This window comes from Centruroides sculpturatus, unplaced genomic scaffold (genome assembly GCF_000671375.1).
Source record: "Centruroides sculpturatus isolate CEXI.00-Female unplaced genomic scaffold, Cexi_2.0 scaffold99, whole genome shotgun sequence".
NCBI lineage: Eukaryota > Metazoa > Arthropoda > Arachnida > Scorpiones > Buthidae > Centruroides > Centruroides sculpturatus.
The window spans coordinates 854,048-869,265 of NW_019384321.1; the positions used below are offsets into that span (position 1 = coordinate 854,048).

Sequence of the window (15,218 nt, forward strand, 5' to 3'; positions counted from 1 at the left end):
TAATATGATAAACCAATAATCAATCCTCTATGTAATAATTTCATTAAAAAATATTAAAATGAAGATATAAACCAATCTTGATAATGTTGTACAGGATATACTTGCCCTATAATGATATTCATCTTTACTTCAGCATTTAAATTGCAATTGTTATGAAAAATAGTACACTGGGTGGTATAAAATATAAAATAATAGAGTGAATTTATGTAAGAATGAAAAGTAATGAAAATAGTCATTCTTAAAATACAAGTATGTAATTATTAAATTCTGTGTTAATATTAGGAGCTAAAATTTAACACAGAAACCAAAATGAAAAAAATTATAACTGACCTAAAATTTATATCTTTCAGGTGTGGAGTTTAATTTCACAAACATTACAAGAAAATAACTACCTTGTCACAGGTAATCAATATGATGAAAAATGGAGAAATTTAAAGAAAACTTATAGAAAAATTAAAGATGGGAACCATCAAACTGGCCGAGGAAGAAGCCAGTGGGAATATTTTTCCATAATGGATGAGATTCTCAGACAGCGGCCAGATATTGAACCACCTGCTATTTTTGAGAGTTACTCTTCAACTTTACAGGGTTTGAGTGCATTATACAACTGATTTGTCCGCATTATACAAGTGATTTGTCTGAATGTCATATTACAATATGTAATTATCTTTATGTAGACATAGTGGAAAGCAATTCGGAAGATTCGGGAAACATCAGAATTGAGTCATCAACATCAACTGTCTCTTCTCTTCCCAAATTCCCACAAAAGCGTAAGCGGAAGTCATAATGGTTTGACGAATACAAAGAACTAAAGGAAAAATCTAGAAAAGAAAGACAATGCTGAACTATTAGAATTAAGGAGGAAACAGCATAAGGATAATATGAAATTCCGTAAATAGCTGTTAGGTATTTTAAAGAGTTTGGTTGTAAAATAATAATTCTATTAAATGTTAACAAAATCTTCTCTCTTTGCACTATGCTTTAAACACAAAAAAATTTTTCACCAATTAGATGAGATTCATTTGAAAGAACAGTGACAATGTATGTATTATTCAAGGCAGCCAATAATAACAACATTGTTTTATAATTTTTTATTTCAGATCATTAAAAAGTAATTAACAATAACAAATCAGTTTACAACATACAAAAATAACAATAAACATCAATACTGTATGTTGTAAACAGATTTTTACAACATTTGCATTAAAATATTTCTTTTATTCTGTGATCGAGCACATGTACTACTTGAATCTGGTATGGATTCACTAAGGTTGTCATTTTCAATTACAGTTTCATCCTGTAAATCTTCATCATAAAAATCAATCCACAAGACATGCCAAAATTTCTTACGCGGGGCATCACCTACATGAAACCTATAAACAACAACACCACAGACCCCACACAATACAGACCAATTACATGTCTTTCAACACTTTACAAATTATTGACTTCCTGTATCGCAAACTAAATATACAAACACGTTGAAGAACACTACATTCTTACAGAACAACAAAAAGGTTGCCCTAGAAATCACAGGGGATGCAAAGAACAATTACTCATAGATTCAGTCATTTTACGGCAAGCACACAAACAACACAGAAACATACACATGGCATATATAGACTACAGAAAAGCATTCGACAGTGTTCCACACAGTTGGCTGCTACATATTCTACACATGTACAAAATACATCCATCACTCATTGCATTCTTCGAAAACACTATGCAGCACTGGAGAACAACACTACATCTCAGGGTTAGTAACACTTCCATACAAACAAACGAAATATTCATTAGGCGAGAAATTTTTCAAGGAGATTCCTTGAGTCCTCTCTGGTTCTGCCTAGCCCTGAATAAATTATCCAACATCTTAAACAACACGCAATATGGCTACAATATCAGACATGAAAAAACAACACAGTTTACGCTGTCACATCCCATGTACATGGACGACATAAAACTTTATTCGCGGATTGTAGAGACAGAGTTTACGTTAAACGACGTTTATCAACAGAACAGCCTATAGACGTTGGCTGGCTGAACCGCGGTTTAAAATGCGTTGTAAAGACTACGATCGTCTATTTCTGAACGCCCTTTAAACGAACTTCGGCAAAACATTGGCTCTTACTTTCTTCGCTATTAGTCTCCTGTTTTAGGAGTCGTTCGGCCAATCGGGTTATTTGTTTGTGACGTCAGTAATGGTCACCAGTTATATTCGGAAAGCTTCCAGAAATATCTTAAGGCCGTCAAAACCATTGTTCGGAAATTAATGACAATCCTTTTCCAATTCGATATTTAATTTCGTTGCCAATACGATTTAAAATACGAACAAATTTATATTTAGAAAATTTATACCGAATTCGAAATTCGTCTTCGCAATAGATTTTCAAGGAATTATTTTGACATCTTATTACTTCCTTCGTAACTATCGAAATGAATAATTTTAAATATTTTATTATTAATATTACATTTTTTTATATCTATAAACAGATTTCTGTAATTATTAAAATTGTCTCGTTTATCTAACAGTACAATGACGCCGAAATGCATTAATGTTTTATAACCGACACGATACTTGAATTGTAAATAAATGCATCTGATTTAAATTAATTGTAGTTTTAAGTCTTCACTCATTTGAATATCGGAATTGAAACATTTAAAACAAATTTAAAGTGTTTAATTTTGTTATTTTTGCTCCAAGCAATTAATTAATGAATAATTTTGTCGATTCGTACCGTTTACAACATTTATCATTCTAACCGATAACACTGGTAAATGCCGGTACAAGGCATTTAGAAAATGTGACCTAAATAACTAACCACGTTTAGAAATCACTGTTATGATGTCACCAGTTGTCCTGCGGTACTTACCAAAGTTACCCAGGTGTCAAAGCGGTTTTAGCGGTTCTATTAAATTACAAAATGGCGGACACAGTGTATCGTTGTGGAGTTTGCAGTCGAGATTTTAAAACTTTAGAGGAAATAAAACAGCATTTTGTTTCGGAACATGTATCTACCCCACAAAGCGATCAACAAAATGTTCAAAAAACAATTTCACCCCAAAATTCAGCCTTAACGGATGGGGCAGACGGATTGTCGTTGGTCAACAAATGCTGTAAAGTTACTGATTTCACTGTATAAAGAACATGAAAATAAATTTTCCGATATTTGTTGGCCAAGCAAGAAGGTATGTAAATATTTATTTATTCCTTTTTGAGTAGTTAAAGGAATTACTTATTCATTAGAAGTCATCACTCATAATGTCTAACACTTAATTGTTTAACAATTAATGCATATGGTTTTTCATATAAGATATTGATAAAAAAAACATCTCAGTTATTAAAAAAATTCTATCAGAATTTATCATGACCAGTACTACAATATTGCTGGCTAATATCAAGTACTGTACAGTACAATAGAGCAATACAACACAGATAGTCTATGTACTGTACATTTCAAGTCTGAAAAGGGATTTTTTTTTCTTTTTTACTAATGAATTATTACAGTCTGTCCCCAAATGATAGAGCCATTTTAAAATAGTGACATAATAGAAATAGTAAGCAAAACTTAATATGATAAACCAATAATCAATCCTCTATGTAATAATTTTATTAAAAAATGTTAAAATGAAAATATAAACCAATTTTGATAATGTTGCACAGCACATACTTGCCCCATAATGATATTCATCTTTACTTCAGCATTTAAATTGCAATTGTTGTGAAAAATAGTACACAGGGTGGTATAAAATATAAAATAAAAGAGTGAATTTATGTAAGAATGAAAAGGAATATACAAAAGTAATATGAAAAGTAATGAAAATAGTCATTCTTAAAATACAAGTATTTAATTATTAAATTCTGTGTTAATATTAGGAGCTAAAATTTAACACAGAAACCAAAATGAAAAAAATTATAACTGACCTAAAATTTATATGTTTCAGGTGTGAAGTTTAATTTCACAAACATTGCAAGAAAATAATTACCTTGTCACAGGTAATCAATATGATGAAAAATGGAGAAATTTAAAGAAAACTTATAGGAAAATTAAAGATGGGAACAAGCAAACTGGCCGAGGAAGAAGCCAGTGGGAATATTTTTCCATAATGGATGAGATTCTCGGACAGCGGCCAGATATTGAATCACCTGCTAATTTTGAGACTTACTCTTCAACTTTACAGGATTTGAGTGCATTATACAACTGATTTGTCTGAATGTCATATTACAATATGTAATTATCTTTATGTAGACATGGTGGAAAGCAATTCGGAAAATTCGGGAAACATCAGGATTGAGTCATCAACATCAACTGTCTCTTCTCTTCCCAAATTCCCACAAAAGCGTAAGCGGAAGTCAGAATGGTTTGACGAATACAAAGAACTAAAGGAAAAATCTAGAAAAGAAAGACAACAGCGACATGCTGAACTATTAGAATTAAGGAGGAAACAGCATAAGGATAATATGAAATTCCGCAAAAAGCTGTTAGGTGTTTTAAAGAGTTTGGTTGTAAAATAAAAATTCTATTAAATGTTAACAAAATCTTCTCTCTTTGCACTATGCTTTAAACACAAAAAATTTTTCACCAATTAGATGAGATTCATTTGAAAGAACAGTGACAATGTATGTATTATTCAAGGCAGCCAACAACAACAACATTGTTTTATAATTTTTTATTTCAGATCATTAAAAAGTAATTAACAATAACAAATCAGTTTACAACATACCAAAATAACAATAAACATCAATACTGTATGTTGTAAACAGATTTTTACATTTGCATTAAAATATTTCTTTTATTTTGTGATCGAGCACATGTACTACTTGAATCTGGTATGGATTCACTAAGGTTGTCATTTTCAATTACAGTTTCATCCTGTAAATCTTCATCATAAAATATACAAATATTATGTAACACACAGCAGGCCATAATAAACATTGGTATGAGATAAGGGTTGCCCATATCCACGTATCTCAAACGTCTGAAACGTCCACAGTAAAACATGAAACACGTTCCACTGTGTTTCATGTTTTACTGTGTTTGAGATTAAAACTTAGCTGCTGTGGACTTAAATGTCCATTTTCTCTAAATGGCGTTATTAACTGTTCTTGTAGGGGATATGCAGAGTCTCCTAAAAGATGGTATTTTGGTAAAAATAGAGTGCTCAAACTTCTCCCCAATTTAGAACGTCGAAACACACGAGCATCATGGACACTTTCAACTTCTCCTGCATAGCAGTCTATAAACTTGCACCTAATGATAAAGTTAATTTCATTGACTTAACTATAAAATCTAAATTTAAACTGAAACAAAAGGAATGATTTACAAACCTAAAATCCGCTACAGCTTGGGGTAACACTAAATGGAAATCTTTTCTGTTTATATATGATTCTGGATGATTTATTAATGCCTTGATTGGTACGTGTGATCCATCAATGTAGCCAATCACACCAGGAAATCCACAAGCTTTTTTGAACGAAGAAGCATTAGCTTCAAGTTCATCACCTGATGGAAAGCGTGTAAATTGTCCAGACAAACAAATATTCTTTTAAAAAAGTTTTTAAAGCAATTGTAAAATTTTATGAATCATTTATCAAAGCAAATGTCTCTTAAAATCTAAAATGACGTTAATTTAACATTCTTACTGTTATTGGAGCAATCCTACCATAGAAAACATCTATTTTTATAACACTTAAAAACAAAATTGATTACTTGTACAATTCCGGAGTTACCGTTAGCCACAAGGTCATAAGAATTTGCTTTCTCGGTTCTAATGTCTGACGACCGCGAGTGCATTTCTTTATGAGTTTTTCCGAAGTCTAAAACGATTTATTTTCATTACAGAATATTGTATTAGTTAATAGAACTGAAATAAAATAGTTTATTTTACCTTCCTATTTAAAAACATTAATTAATAATTATTAATGTATTTAAATAGGAAGGCAGATTAATATAATCACAGTTGAAATTCGAAAATCAGAGTGATTTTTAAAAAATTGTAATTTTACTAAATGTGTACACTGTAAATATCAAATAATTCAAAAAACAATTTACGTATATTAAATGATTTAGCGTAGAGAATAAAAATTTTAATCACTGTACAAAATACTTTGAATATAAATTAGTCTGAAAGTTAAGCATGCTTTATTTTTCCAATTAGCTGATTTTCATCTTGAAAATACAGAAAACAGAAACTAAAAAAGGAGAAGAAAGAAATCCACGATTCACTCTTAAAAATTTGTATTTTACATGCTTGAAAGTTGTGAATTCGTCTTACAGGAAACATGCTATGAAGGAAATATTTTAGAAAAATACAGTATCCTTTTTATCTGAATCGAACCTATTTTACAATTATACATTTAACAATACGAATAAATAGGATTATGAATAAAAACTTGTAATGTTAAAAATGTCAAATTAAATTAAAGTTTATAGAATTTATTTCATGTGTTCTGGTATTTTTGAAACTGTGCCAGTAGTTTTATCTCGAACACAAATTATTTATCGTATTTATACAGACACTTGGCATATCACAGAATTAAATTTCATTTAGTTGATACGTGTTTCTTTCATTTATACACGTTTCGGGCATTTCTTGCCCCTCTTCAGCAAACTAAAATAAAAATTCACAAGTTACAACATTATAAACAAACAAACAAATATATAAAGTCATGTTATTTTAAAAACATACCTTTTTGATGAGTTTAAACAATTTTAAAATTTTTTCCATACAGTTACAATCACGTTTAAATTTATTTTACAATTAAAATTTATATACTAGTCTTTCGAAGTAATCCTTCCTTACAAACATATTTCGCTGACCTTTCCTCCCCCTTTTTCTTTCCCAGTTATGCTTGCCCACTGTCTAGTACACAGTCACATGACGAGTAAGCCACCTTGTGGCAACATTTTTTAAAAAATTACTTTTCTACATAAAAATCTTTTACATAAAAAATCTTTTTCAAAAATATTACTAATTTTATAAGATATTGAGCCAGTTTTCGTTTATTTTAATACTTAGATTTTTATTTATACATTTATTAATTTTGATAATTTCTACGCTTTCTTTGAACTTTCTATGGTATGTTTCTTTTTCTTTGTGGAATATTTGTACTTTATCTACTTTACAATCGTTCAGAGTGCAATGATCATGAAAGGCTGAATTTATTCTGTTGTATTTCAGATCTCTATTTGTTCTTTTAATCTGGTTTTTAACTTCATTTTAGTTTCTTCTATATAATATTTATTATCTCTACAAATACAATGAATTTTATATACTACATTCTTGGTTTCAGTTGGTAGTTGTTGTTTTTTCTTATTGTTGAGCTGTTATTTTTATTATATATTTTTTGGTATGTGGTGCTAACTTGAAGTTTATATTACTTATTTCATTATCAATTTGTTCGTGTAGTCCTTTGATGTATGGAAACCCGATATACGTTATATCATTTGTTTTTTATTGTCTTGTGGCTTTTTAGGATTATTTATTTTAAGTTCTGATTTTTTTTAACAGTCTTTGTGGGTAACCCGCCAGGAGAAATATCTTTTTTAATTCAGCTAAATCCGAAAATATGTGTATTTGTTGACTTGTTCTGTTTTTTTTTTTATTTTAGAATATTCCTTTATAAATACATTATATTTGAGATGAAGTGGTACCTTTGACTGATATCTTATTGTTATCTGATTCGAACCTGGCATTCTAAATGTTCTAAATTCTAAACTCAGTTTTAATCTTCTTATCGTAATATCCAAATAGTTAATTTCTTTTCTGGTTGTATCTTCTATTTCTGTTTTAAATTTTATCGCTTCTTGTATATTATTAACTTGTTTGTTGATTTCTTCTATCTTTATTTCAGTTTCATTGTATATTATTAAAATATCATTCACATATCTTTTATAAAATTTTATGCCTCTTGTTTGCTAATTCTGTTATCTATATCTATCATTATTAATTCTGCTAATTTTGGTCCTATTACTGATCCCATGCTTATTCCACTTGTCTGTGTATAAAAATCATCACCAGCCTCGAAATAATTACTTCTGTATGCAAATTCTATCAAACTTATTATTTTACTTTTTAACCTCAAGATTTTTTTAACGTGATTGTAACTGTATGGAAAGAAATTTAAAATCGCTTAAACTAATCAAACAGGTATGTTTTTAAAATAACATGACCTTATATGTTTGTTTGTTTTTAATGTTGTAACTTGTGAACTTTTATTTAAGTTGGCTGAAGAGGGGCAAGAAATGCCCAAAACGTGTATAAATGAAAGAAACACGTATCAACTAAATGAAATTTAATTCTGTGATTTGCCAAGTGTCTGTATAAATACGATAAATAATTTGTGTTCGAATTATTTTATGTATGTTGTTATTAATTTCAGTTGTTCTTTGGATGAAACACAAAGTTTAGAAGAAAATATTTTCCAAGATTAAAGAAGAAAATTGTATATGAAATACTGTTTTACTTACATTTATGTTCCTCATTTTACAATATAAACGAAGAAATAGGAGAGAGATCCATTCCTTGGATATAAAAACGAGGACCAATGCGAAAGCATGAAGATATAATTACAGAAATTGTTTACTTTAATATGTTCTCTCTGATTAAATGTGGTTGAAAATACAATAGAGCGTCGATTATCCGAAAGTCAATTATCCGAAAGAATTCCAATCGGCAAATTTAAATTTTCGCCAGTGCTATGGCGCTGCAATCTTTGGCTATGTCTTGGGCTACTCAAATATTTTACGTTTTTGATACTAAATTAACTTCTGAAGTATAATTTTTAATTGTTTTTATATTTTTCAATATATTTATTTTTTTTTGTACAAAATAAGAAAAATAATTTTTAACGATACAATAGTCTTCATTAGGCTTAAGATCGTCGAAAATTCAACGCGAAGCGACACGCAACGGAGAAAAATTTTAACATGGGATAGGTTAATATATTTTTTCGTACATAATTGGTTATCCGAAATATCGATTTACCGAAGAACCCCAGTCCCCAATTGATTCGGATAATCGACGCTCTACTGTATTAGTAACAAGATATATTTATACTCGAACTTTATCATTTATAAAATTTGTTATTGTGTTTTGATGCAGAAATGTGCTTTTAGATATAAAAATGTTTATTTTTAGTTAAATATTATTAGTGGATAATTATTGTTGTGATTGAAGAAAATTAATTGATTATACACAGATAAGATATTATTTAGATGAATTTTTTTAATTGCAGATAAAAGGAACCAAAAGAAATTTTCATGTAAACACTGTAATAAGAACTTCAAAACTAAACAACATTTGCAAACTCATGAAAAAATACATACAGAAGAAAAATTATACTGTTGTGACGAGTGTAAACGGAAATTTACACGGAAAGGACACTTAATTACACACCTTTGGACCCATACAGAAGAAAAACCTTACACATGTGACAAGTGTAAAAAAAAGTTTTCAGCAAAGGGAGACTTAATTAAACATATTCGTATCCACACGGGAGAAAAGCCTTACAGTTGTCATGAGTGTAAACAGAAATTTACAGAAAGGGGAACCTTAATTACACATCTTCGCATTCATACTGGAGAAAAGCCTTACACTTGTGACGAGTGTAAAAAAAAGTTTTCAATAAGGGGAAGTTTAATTAAACACCTTCGGATCCATACTGGAGAAAAGCCTTACAGTTGTGACCAGTGTAAAAAAAAGTTTACAGAAAGGGGACACTTAAATAAACATCTTCGCACCCATACTGGAGAAAAGCCTTACACTTGTGATAAGTGTAAACGAAAATTTACACAAAAAGGAAGCTTAATTAGACATCTTCGCAATCATACTAAATGAAATCCTTACAGTTGTGACGAGTGTAAACAGAAGTTTTCACGAAAGGAAAGTTTAAACAAACTTCGGATCCACTCGAGAAAAAAACCGTATGCCATTTATGTTTATAGAAATTCATTCCAAATACAGACCTAGAAAAAACATTACAATATTCAGTTAGAATCAATTTTTCTTCAAAACTTATAATTTTTATTATGTATAACGATGAAAAGATTTAAATATAATTGGTTTAAAATTAAAGTCATTTGTTAATTTCGTTGAATTTCCTGAAACTTCAACTAAAAAAGCATCACAACATTCATATTCAGATAGAGTTTTTTTTTCAATTTTATAATTTCATACAAAAAACAACTTCTTCGTTAATTTACAGAACTCGGTATTTATTACCAAATTGTTAAAAAAACAAAATTTATAGTTTTTCGCTTCTCAGAAATTTTTTTTTTGCAACTTTATTTTGGAATTTGGACTGAAAATTTTCTCTGATATATTTATGTTTAGTCGTTTGTTTCGATTAGATGTGTTTGTTGTAACTTTTTTTTAATCTGAAGGCAAAAGTCTTAAGGTTGGCGGTAGAGATGAGTTATATAAAAAATTGGAAATGCTAATAACCAGCAAAATTTTGGTTAAGTCTAACCTTACTCGAGATACGACACGACCCCCCTTTTCTATCTTCCATCTCTTCGATATTTAATCACTAAAATTTAACAGCATCATATGCCTTTTATATACAAGTTTATCATGCCAAATTTTCTTTCTTAATCTTTATTCCATCCTGTATTATTAAACGATACACACACACACACATATCGTTTACAAATTTCCCAGTCGGAAAAGTGAAAACGAAATGACATGACTTTCCTGACACACTGTAGTAATCTTCCTTGGTAAATATGTTTTGCTAATTACTATTTAGAACAATAATATCACGTGGAAGATGTTACTTTTCATATCGTAAATAATTTTAACAGGTGAAAAAGTACTTATTGGAGTCTCCTTATTCAACAGATTGTTTCCATTACATAAGTCAATGGATAAAGAACAACTACAATGGACCTCTAAGTATGGAGGTAGCGTATTTATACATAACTAGCTTTTGCCCGCGGCTTCGCTCGCGTTAAGAAGTATCATTATTAATTAGGTAGAGGAGAAGGTGGTATTATGGAACACTGCGGGTATTATGGAACCACCTCATTTCGNTGATGCAGTACTAGTATCATCCTCATAACTGATTATATCAGAATCATCAAGTTTGTCAAAATCATAACCAGCCATTAAACAAAACTATGATGGCACAAGATGACAATATATATAGAGGTAGCATAGATACTTAATTTGTATCAAAAAGTTTAAATTGTCTAAACTTTGCTTTTAATAATACAAAACTTCTTTCCACAATAATTTTATGTTTTGATGATTTATTATTCAAACAAAAACATCTCAGATATAAAAAATTTGCACCAAGTAAAAAGTTATGATAATTTAGATGATAGTCAAATTTTTCTTGGGAGTTTTTCTTTGGTAAAGATAAGTTTGGTGCTTGAAAGCAGTTTCCATTTTTACCTGTATTATTTTCTAATCATGAAGACCACTTTGTGTCAAGAAGTTTGCAAAAATCAATGATAAATTTTATCTAAACTGTTTGCTATAATTTTTTTTTTGTATTTTAAACTCTGTTTATTTTATATTTTTTTTTTTATGTTCTGTCTAAGGAACTGTTAGCTAGCTACATACAAGACGCCCTTTAGACCCATATCTCGAAGTATAGTGTATGTAAGTATGTGTATGTAAACTTGACACCAAAATTGTTTATATATCAATTGTTTATCTATCAAGTAAAGGTGGAAAGGAATTTCGCCTGTTTCTCAAATTTTAGGAACCCCTCTTTCCAAAATTTCTGTAATATCGACTTAACATAATTTAGAGAAACAAATTAGAACAAAAAGTTTATCAATTAATCGTTATAAATCTCACAACATGCGAAGGAAAAATTGGGGGGATGCTTGTCTTTCCCTCTATTTCGACAGTGTTATATGACCGATGGTATGCTGTTCATGTCATATGACACGCATCATTCTTCATTGACAAGAGAGGAGGAGGACCAATAGATATCCAATCATGCATTGTACAAATTACCTCACCTTCCATCGGAACTAAAGTATGATTGGTCGAAAACAAAACAAAAATAAATAAAATTAAAAAGAAGTGACGAAATTAACGCAGAAAAAAGATAGAATCAGAGAGTGAGAAAGATTTGAAGGAGTGAAACTGAATTGAAAAAGTGAAACAGAATTGAGAACATGAAAAAGAATTGGAAAAGTGAGAGAGGATTGAGACTGACTGGACTGGCTGAACAGGAGATTGACCAGAAAAAATACAACCGACCTAATGAAGGACCAAAGAAAGGAACAAGAAGACGAAAAGAAAGAAGAGAAGACAACTCTTTTCCTTGTATGTTGTGAGTCGCTGCAGTTTAGATATCCCCCGTTAGGTTTCCCCCGTTTTATAGATAGGGATAGGCTAATTTCCTAAATCCGATTTTATAACGTTGGTCAGTACGTTTTTTTTATAATAAACTTCTTTTTCATTTGTATTTGACTTTGCATTCATCCTCCGGAGAGGCTCATCGGAGTGACTCTTACCCTCGTGCCTTAACTATTTGTTTTTTGTTTAAAACGGAGGTGTGTCCAACAAAGCATACCTGGTGGCAGGACCCTACCCTAAACTTCTGTAATCAAGTTTCTGACGGCACCAACGTCCACATTACAGAGTGTTGATAAAACGAGTTATTTAACCAATTATGAACAGCAAATTTAAGTCAAAATAATCACGGAGTAAGTTTAATAATAGGTTGGGGAGAAACGAATCAAATACCTGAGAAATGTGTAAATATGCTATATAAGTGTCATCTTTTTCTTTCATAATTTTGTAAAATTGTTCGCATTGTTTCAAGTGAATTTGTACAATTTGAGTGGTTTCTTCTTCCACATTGTTGGATAGAATGCAATTTATAAGTTATTCGTTTATATAATTTTTCGTAAAAGCATATTTCGAATATTTTTAGCATGGCTGACGAGATTGTGATTAGTAAATATATTTTATTTTATTATATTTTTGCGAATCCAGTTTAATTTTGGGCACAAAAATTGTTTCAGAACAAAAGCAGATTAAAAAAGATTCAAAATATTTTAATCGTATTACAGATCAAACAGATTTTACAATGACTAGATATCACCTGGAATATAATTACATCGATTCTTTGAGCTCGGCAAAAGAAAAGAAATAATTAATTAATTTTTTTCCAAATTATTCTACTTATAATATCATTTTGTAAAAAAAATTTTTTTCGTAAAATATTTTATTTTTGATCCATTCATCCTTTATTTATTGTTCATATATTTATTATTATTATTATTATTATTTATAAAATAGAATATTTAAATCGGTTCGAAGCCAAGTGATTAATTAAATATGGCACCGAAATATCCTCTAAACTTTCGTTTTCGGCAAAAAATGAACATCATTATTCGTTCCTTCTAAACCATGTGACTACGGATCAACTTATGAAACAACGTGTCTGGATGTAAAGTAGCGAAGCTCCGCGTACCAGGTAGAAACAAGTTTTTGCTTACAAGATGACCTTTTAAATTTGTTTTGAGAATGATTAGAAATATTTAAAATTACCGTGAATTAGCAATTCTCTTCTAAGATGATTTTAAAATGTTACTTATGTTATTTGCTCCTCTTTTTTCCATTGTCACCTTTTTCCTGTCTAACGTCTTATTTGTAAATGGCTCTCCGGGGAGACGGCTTAAGCCTGGTACTCACATGCGGCAACGAACGACGGAAACAGTTGCCGTCTCATCAGAAACGATTCCGTAGCCGTAGTTCTGGTTTTTACCACGAGATGCCGCTAGTGTCGTGACGGTCAGATAGCGTATACCTCGTACTGTACGGTGTGCTTGGAATTTTTTGTCGATATTTTAGCTTTAAAACCATACTTCATCATCGATAATTGGTTTTGAAGTATTCCTACTACGTTGCTAAGAAATCGTTATGGAAAATATTGCGTAGGATATATTAGAAAATAATTGTTATTGCGATAAGCACTTCTCCTCAAAAGAAAATCTTACTAACAAGCATGTAGATTTAGAACATAAGCAAATTCCGGTGGAGGAAAAGTCTATATTCTGTCGGAAGTCTTCGTGTTCTGAAGGATTTTCTACTTTCCTTCGATTACGTGAACATCTGGAGAAAGTACATTCTCCAGATTTGCCTGTGAAATTGAGAAGCTGGAATTCAAAACTATGAAGGGTAAGTAAATTCTCTTCTGAAATTTTAAAAATGCCGTATTTAATTAATATATCTTAAAATAATTGTTTCCGTGAATATTAACAGCTCATTCAGTAGTAATTAAAAATATTATGTACTGTATTTGACAGATTTCTACAAATGGAAAGCCATAGATAAGTTGAGAACCAAATAAAGATAACTGCGTCGTACTGTCTAAAAATTCGTAGAATTTATAAATTCTACTCGCGCGGCTCTGGCACATGGGATCGTGACTTCAGAAATGTACCATACTTGCAAAAGGAAAACATTCAATAACAGATTGTGCGTATGAAAATGTTGCAAATGTATAATTTTCAATAAATCTTTCTTATGAATACTGTGGCATTTTTTCTTAGCTAACGTTCTAATAAATCATTGCGGATCTGTTAAATCGAGCTACAAAAAGTTCACAAATGTTTTACTGATGATGATAATTTGTTGATGGATTTAAACTACCAATTCAAAAGACTTTACTCAAATTACACAAGATAACTCTTGGTATTCGCTAGGGTAGGGTTTTTTAAAATTTCGTGAAAACCAAATACGGATGCCTATGGAGAAAATTGAGTTTGGTTTTGTGGAACATTTCAAAGATAAACGTTAATTGTGAAATAAAATATTGCAAATTTTCTAATATAAAACGTTTAAATTATTTCTAAAAAGCAATGAATAATTTTATTAAATAATACAAAAAAAAATTCGAGTAAGAGATTGAAAATTCAGCAGGAAAATTTTGAGATTAAAAGAATTTAAGAACGAAAGTCTACATATTCTGTAGAATAACTTTTATAATATACAGTATAATTTTAAATGTTTTGATAAAAATAATGAACAATAATCATCTTATAATATAAACATTGAACATTAGACAAAAGACAAATTTGACGTTCAACAAACGAACAGTAGCAAATTTTGTTCGTAATAAATTCATTCTGACTGGGGTGTATTTACACCAAGAATTATGCTTGTCCAGCTTCTCGACGTCACGAATTAGCGACATCTCGTGGTAAAAAACAGAACTACGGCTCGGAATCGTTCTGTAATTAGACGCCAGT

General features: G+C 30.2%; 1 protein-coding gene across 1 annotated transcript in view; it reads left to right on the forward strand.

Moving 5' to 3' along the window:
• LOC111625749 (gastrula zinc finger protein XlCGF49.1-like) overlaps positions 1–9,893 on the forward strand; it is an 18,609-nt gene extending 8,716 nt beyond the window's left edge. The window contains exons 2-3 of the mRNA XM_023368974.1: positions 6,157–6,312; positions 9,236–9,893. Coding sequence (XP_023224742.1) covers positions 6,246–6,312; positions 9,236–9,837 — 669 coding nt within the window. The 5' untranslated portion in view covers positions 6,157–6,245 and the 3' untranslated portion in view covers positions 9,838–9,893. The remainder of the gene's footprint in view (positions 1–6,156; positions 6,313–9,235) is intronic.
• Positions 9,894–15,218: the final 5,325 nt, after the last annotated feature.